The sequence below is a fragment of the Hylobates moloch genome, unplaced genomic scaffold, assembly GCF_009828535.3.
Source record: "Hylobates moloch isolate HMO894 unplaced genomic scaffold, HMol_V3 SCAFFOLD_295, whole genome shotgun sequence".
Lineage (NCBI taxonomy): Eukaryota > Metazoa > Chordata > Mammalia > Primates > Hylobatidae > Hylobates > Hylobates moloch.
Window position 1 is genome coordinate 27,523 of NW_026652570.1, and position 6,469 is coordinate 33,991.

Genomic DNA, 6,469 nt, shown 5'->3' on the forward strand with positions numbered 1-6,469 from the left:
GGCCTGGACTGTCAGGGACCAGAGTCACTTATTCTAAGAGCCATGGGGGCTGGGCACAATGGCTTGCGCCTGTAATCCCAGCACTTTGGGACGCTGAGGCAGACAGATTGCTTGAAGACAGGAGTTTCATACCAGTCTGGGCTACAAAGCAAGACAAAAAATAAAATAAAATTAGCTGGGGGCAGTGGCATGCACACACCTGTAGTCTTGGCTAGTCAGGAGGCTGAGATGGAAGGATCACCTGAGTCCAGGAGTTGGAGGCTGCAGTGAGCCTTGATGCTGCCACTGCAGGACAGAGCAGACCCTGTCTCTAAATAAAATAAAAATTAAATAAGGGCTATGGGCTGGTGGGCACAGTGGCTCACACCTGTAATCCCAGCACTTTGGGAGGCTGAGGCAGGCAAATCGCTTGAGGTCAGGAGTTTGAGACTAGCCTGGCCAACATGGTGAAACCCTGTCTCTACTAAAAAATACGAAAATTGGCCGGGTGCAGTGGTGTGCACCTGTAATCCCAGCACTTTGGGAGGCTGAGGCGGGCGGATCACCTGAGATCAGGAATTTGAGACCAGCCTGGCCAACATGGTGAAACCCCGTCTCTGCTAAATATATAAAAATTAGTCAGGCATGATGGTGTGCATCTGTAATCCCAGCTACTCAGGAGGCTGAGGCAGGAGAATCGCTTGAACCCAGGAGGCGGAAGTTGCAGTGAATGGAGACCGTGCCACTGCATTCCAGCCTGGGCAATAGAGGAGACTTTGTCTCAAAAAAAAGAAAAAAAAAAAAAAAATAATAATAATAATAAAATAAAGAGCAATGGGACCCAGCAGAAGGATTTGAAGGAGTGGGGAGCATCTAGTTATGCTAGAGAGGAAGATTCATGAGTGAAGGTGAAACCAGATTACATCTCCCTCCTACCCCAGCCTAAGGTGCTGGGCGACTGTGTGGGGCGAGATCGGAGGCTAGCCGGGCTTCCCGCCTGCGCCCCCAGGTAGCCACGGTCTCTGCTGCCCCCTCGCGGCTGCTTCTTGCCTCGCAGGCCCTGAGCCTTTGGATTCGGTCCGCGCAGAGCGCCAACTGGACGTGGTCCTAGAGGTTGGGTGGTCAGACACTGTGATCCCGGGTGCTGTGCCCGCGCTACGGGAAGGGGAAGCAGCCCGTGGGTCTCGTATCAGGAGGCGAGGCCAGGACCCGCTGACCCATGCCTCCTGCCGCGGTCAGAGCCCAAGTTTGTCAAGGTATTTTGGATCCCGGAGAGCGAGAACCCAGACGACGACAAAATCTACTTCTTCTTTCGTGAGACGGCGGTAGAGGCGGCGCCGGCACTAGGACGCCTGTCCGTGTCCCGCGTTGGCCAGATCTGCCGGGTGAGGAGTCCCTGGGCCACACCCGACGACCCTGCCCCTACCTTTGCCTGCTCTGGTCTCGCCCTCATCCCCTTTGATCGTCCCGGCAGAACGACGTGGGCGGCCAGCGCAGCCTGGTCAACAAGTGGACGACGTTCCTGAAGGCGCGGCTGGTGTGCTCGGTGCCCGGCGTCGAGGGCGACACCCACTTCGATCAGCTCCGTGAGTGCGGGAGTGGGTATGGGGTTGGGGAGGGGGGCAGCGGCGCAGACTCCGGGAGCCCCCGCCGCAGCGGGGCTGTGCGCCCTACCCCAGCTAGGCCCCTTCCCCGCAGAGGATGTGTTTTTGTTGTCCTCGCGGGACCACCGGACCCCGCTGCTCTATGCCGTCTTCTCCACGTCCAGGTGAGGGGCAGGAGGTAGGGAGCGCCCGGGGCGGGCCGCTGGGCTCCACCCGGCCCCTCACCCCGCCCTGGTCTTCGCCTCCAGCAGCATCTTCCAGGGCTCTGCGGTGTGCGTGTATAGCATGAACGACGTGCGCCGGGCCTTCCTGGGACCCTTTGCACACAAGGAGGGGCCCATGCACCAGTGGGTGTCATACCAGGGTCGCGTCCCCTACCCGCGGCCAGGCATGGTTCGTAGCTCAGGGACTTCTGCTACAACCCACTTCAAAGCCTCAAGGGTTTGAGAACTTGGCCTGGGGTCTTCTTGGTGAATGTGGTTTCTTCCTTTAGTTATGGGTAGGAAAACGTTTCCATCATAAGACAAGGCTTGTTTCCCGCCTCTGACTTAGTAGGGCAAGGCTGATCTCCTCTCTAATTCTTAGGGCAGGGTTCTGTCCCCATCCCCCTCCATGTTTCCAGAGGCTTGGCATGGAGGGCTGCCTATCAAGCCCCCATATCTATATCCCTGCTGTGCCTCCCTTTCCCCCACCCCCAGTGCCCCAGCAAGACCTTTGGCACCTTCAGTTCCACCAAGGACTTCCCAGACGATGTCATCCAGTTTGCGCGGAACCACCCCCTCATGTACAACTCTGTCCTGCCCATTGGGGGGCGCCCTCTTTTCCTACAAGTTGGAGCCAATTACACCTTCACTCAAATTGCCGCGGACCGGGTTGCAGCCACTGACGGACACTATGACGTCCTCTTCATTGGCACAGGTCAGGGTCCCTCCACAGCGACCCCCAGGCTCCCATCCAGGCCCTGTGGGCTGCTGGTGGAAGCTCTCCCTGTTCGGTCCCATCTCCACATCCTTTCCTGGGCTGTGTCTCCACCTTCTGGATGCTGCCCAACCCACACTCTTCCAGTCCACACTCTTCACATCCCAAATATGCTGAGGGTAGACGCCTCAAAGGCGAGGAGACACTAGCCCCAGCTGTCCGGGAGCACCAATGGTCATTACCCCTTCTCATCCCTGCAGACGCTGGCACGGTGCTGAAGGTGATCTCGGTCCCCAAGGGCAGTAGGCCCAGCGCAGAGGGGCTGCTCCTAGAGGAGTTGCACGTGTTTGAGGTGAGGCCTCGCCCCCAGTCGCCCGGGACCCCCCCACCCCACTAAGCCCTGACCCCATCGCCCCTCCTCCCTCTCAGGACTCGGCCGCTGTCACCAGCATGCAAATTTCTTCCAAGAGGGTGAGTGACCAGGATGGGGGTCGGGGTGGGATGGACTGAGCTTGTGCCTGGCGCGTCCCAAGCCTCTGGCCCCTTTTGGTAGTTTGCAGTCACGGGTTTGAGTACAGGCTCTGGCTTTGCTAGACTGTGTGACCTGAGGCCTAAGACCTCAGTGTTCCCATCTGTCGAGTGGGAGAAGGGATCCCTGACCGATGGGAGGCAGGCGTGGGGTCGCCCTCGGTCAGCCCAGAGCCCCTCGTGCCCCCTAGCACCAGCTGTACGTAGCCTCGCGGAGCGCGGTGGCCCAGATCGCGTTGCACCGCTGCGCTGCCCACGGCCGCGTCTGCACCGAATGCTGTCTGGCGCGTGACCCCTACTGCGCCTGGGACGGGGTCGCGTGCACGCGCTTCCAGCCCAGTGCCAAGAGGTGGGCGGGGTCGGGGTTGGGCCGCCGGGAGGGAGGCGAAGGGTCTTTCACTGCCCGGGGCTGAAAGAAGAAGGGCTCACAGAATATCCGATGTTCCCCACAGGCGGTTCCGGCGGCAAGACGTAAGGAATGGCGACCCCAGCACGTTGTGCTCCGGAGGTGAGTGCCCCAGCTGCCCCTACCCTCAGCCTCAGAAGACGCCCCACCTGCCCTGCCTTGCCTAAATCTGACGTTATTCTCGCCCCAAGACTCGTCTCGTCCCGCGCTGCTGGAACACAAGGTGTTCGGCGTGGAGGGCAGCAGCGCCTTTCTGGAGTGTGAGCCCCGCTCGCTGCAGGCGCGCGTGGAGTGGACTTTCCAGCGCGCAGAGGTGACAGCCCGCACCCAGGTGAGCCTTACTCCGCCCTCCCCGCTAGGCTCCTGTCCCACTCCCTGCATCTAGGAGAGGCCCCGCCCTACCCAACGAAGCCCCGTCCAACCAGACCCACTCCCCGCCCCGTCCAATTTGGTCCCTCACCTGCACTCCACAAGCTGCTGAGGCCCCACTGTGTCCAACGGGGCTCCTGACCCGCCTTCCCTGAATCCAGGAGAAGACCCGCCCTCGACCCGCCCATTGAGGTCCCTGACCCACCCCCCACGTTCCTGTAAACCCCGCCTCTTTCGGATTCTCCCTTGAAGACCACCAGCTCCCAAACACTCAGCCTTAAAATGTGCGCGCCCGCGGGCACCCCTTTCCCGCTCCACCTCGGCTCCCAATGACTCTGCTTCTTCCGTCGCGTGCTAGGGCCCAGAAGCCCTGTTCCCGGCCTGACACCCCCGCCTCACGCTGCCCCCTGCCCGCAGGTGCTGGCAGACGAGCGCACCGAGCGCACCGCCCGAGGACTACTGCTGCGCAGGCTGCGGCGCCGGGACTCGGGCGTGTACTTGTGCGCCGCCGTCGAGCACGGCTTTACGCAACCGCTGCGTCGCCTGTCGCTGCACGTGTTGAGTGCTACGCAGGCCGAACGGCTGGCGCAGGCCGAGGAGGCTGCGCCCGCCGCGCCGCCGGGCCCCAAACTCTGGTACCGGGACTTTCTGCAGCTGGTGGAGCCGGGCGGCGGTGGCAGCGCGAACTCCCTGCGCATGTGCCGCCCGCAGCCTGCGCTGCAGTCACTGCCCCTGGAGTCGCGGAGGAAGGGCCGTAACCGGCGGACCCACGCCCCTGAGCCTCGCGCTGAGCGGGGGCCGCGCAGCGCAACGCACTGGTGACCGGACTGTCCCCACGCCGGGAACCAAGCAGGAGACGACAGGCGGGAGAGGAGCCAGACAGACCCTGAAAAGACGGACGGGTTGGGGCCGGGCACATTGGGGGTCACCGGCCGATGGAGACACCAACCGACAGGCCCTGGCTGAAGGCAGCTGCGCGGGCTTATTTATTAACAGGATAACCCTTGAATGTAGCAGCTCCGGGAAGGGCGGCACAGGTCGGGCGCAGGATTCAGTCGGGAGGGAAGGGACGGCGAAGCCGGGCTCCAGAGCAACGACCAGGGCCGAGGAGGTGCCTGGAGTGCCCACCCTGGGGGACAGACCCCACCTCCTTGGGTAGTGAGCAGTGAGCAGAAAGCTGTGAACAGGCTGGGCTGCTGGAGGTGGGGCGAGGCTGGCCGACTGTACTAAAGTAACGCAATAAACGCATTATCAGCCAAAGCTGGAATGGCCCCAGCAGACAACCCCAGTCCTCGGCCTTGCTATGTGGTCTTGGGCACCTTCCTAGCGGTGTCAGGGCCCGAGTTTCTCCTGTCCAAGGTTGCCTGGTGAGGATTAAAGGTGGTTCCGGCCAGGCGCGGTGGCTCACACCTGTAATCCCAACACTTTGGGAGGCCCAGGCGGGCGGATCACGAGGTCAGGAGATGGAAACCATCCCGGCTAACACGGTGAAACCCCGTCTGTACTAAAAATACAAAAAATTAGTCAGGCATGGTGGCTGGCGCCTGTAATCCTAGCTACTCAGGAGGCTGAGGCAGGAGAATCACTTGAACCTGGGAGGCTGAGGTTGCAATGAGCCTAGATCTCGCCCCTGCACTCCAGCCTGGGCGAGAGAGCGAGACTCCTCAAAAAAAAAAAGGTGGTTCCACGTGACTGAACAGGTTCTGTAGGGCCTTTGGGAATAGTGACACGCAGGGTACATTGTGCATAATATAACTTCAGGACTAAGTGCTATGAAGAAAATAAAACTCGGCCGGGCGAGGTGACTCACGCCTGTAATCCCAGCATTTTGGGAGGGCGAGGCAGTCGGATCATGAGGTCAGGAGTTCACGACCAGCCTGACCAACATGGTGAAACCCTGTCTCTACTAAAAATACAAAACTTAAGTGGGTGTGGTGGCGCGCGCCTTTAATCCCAGCTACTCAGGAGGCTGAGGTAAGACAATTGCTTGAACCAGGGAGGCAGAGGTTGCAGTGAGCCGAGATCGCCCCACTGCACTCCAGCCTGGGCAACAGAGCGAGACTCAGTCTCAAAAAAAGAAAAGAAAACTGGGTGATGTGGAAAAGAATGTACGCAGAAGGCCTCACTGAAGGGGTGGCATTTGAGCTCGCTGACAAGAAGGGGTTGGCCACAGGGCTATCTGGGAGCAGAGCATTCTAGGAGGGAACAGCCACCGCCAAGCCCCTGAGGTGGTAACAAGCTTGTTGACTTTGAGGAACATCAGGGAGGCCAGTGTGAGACAGCGGAGTGACAGGTTTGAGGTGTGTAGGAAGTAGAGCCCACAGTCTTGCTTTGCCCCCACTGGGAATGAAGGGCACAGGGATCCAACCACAGAGGGAAAGCTGGAAGCTGGACCACCTCCTCCCTTCAAGGTAAGCAGTGATGCGCATCCTTACACAACCTTATGGGACTTGTCTGCCCTTGTGGAGATGGGAGCAGGGGAAGACCAAAACCATGGATTGTGCTAAATGCTCCAGATGTGGTTCTCAGTGTACACTGCCAGGGAGGAGCCACTGTTATTCCGACTTTACACATGAGCAAACTGAGTTCAGAGAGAGGAGATCCTTTACCTAAGGTTGTAAGCTTAGTAACAAATGAAACAGCCTTCAACCTAGGTCCACCCACT

General features: G+C 59.9%; 1 protein-coding gene across 8 annotated transcripts in view; it reads left to right on the plus strand.

Annotated features, from left to right (window-relative positions):
• Positions 1-5,093, plus strand: part of LOC116464227 (semaphorin-3B) — a 17,610-nt gene extending 12,517 nt beyond the window's left edge. For 4 of the 8 annotated variants that reach the window (XM_058435019.1, XM_032147524.2, XM_032147525.2 and 1 more), the window contains 11 exons: positions 1,219-1,364; positions 1,454-1,565; positions 1,678-1,747; positions 1,832-1,976; positions 2,282-2,501; positions 2,762-2,853; positions 2,931-2,972; positions 3,221-3,378; positions 3,482-3,537; positions 3,627-3,766; positions 4,222-5,093. In XM_058435019.1, the coding sequence (XP_058291002.1) occupies positions 1,219-1,364; positions 1,454-1,565; positions 1,678-1,747; positions 1,832-1,976; positions 2,282-2,501; positions 2,762-2,853; positions 2,931-2,972; positions 3,221-3,378; positions 3,482-3,537; positions 3,627-3,766; positions 4,222-4,626 (1,586 nt within the window). In that variant the 3' untranslated portion in view covers positions 4,627-5,093. Of the gene's footprint in view, positions 1-1,218; positions 1,365-1,453; positions 1,566-1,677; positions 1,748-1,831; positions 1,977-2,281; positions 2,502-2,761; positions 2,854-2,930; positions 2,973-3,220; positions 3,379-3,481; positions 3,538-3,626; positions 3,767-4,221 lie in introns of those variants that run through there. The other 4 variants (XM_032147528.2, XM_032147526.2, XM_032147529.2 and 1 more) reach the window with 3 other exon arrangements.
• Positions 5,094-6,469: the final 1,376 nt, after the last annotated feature.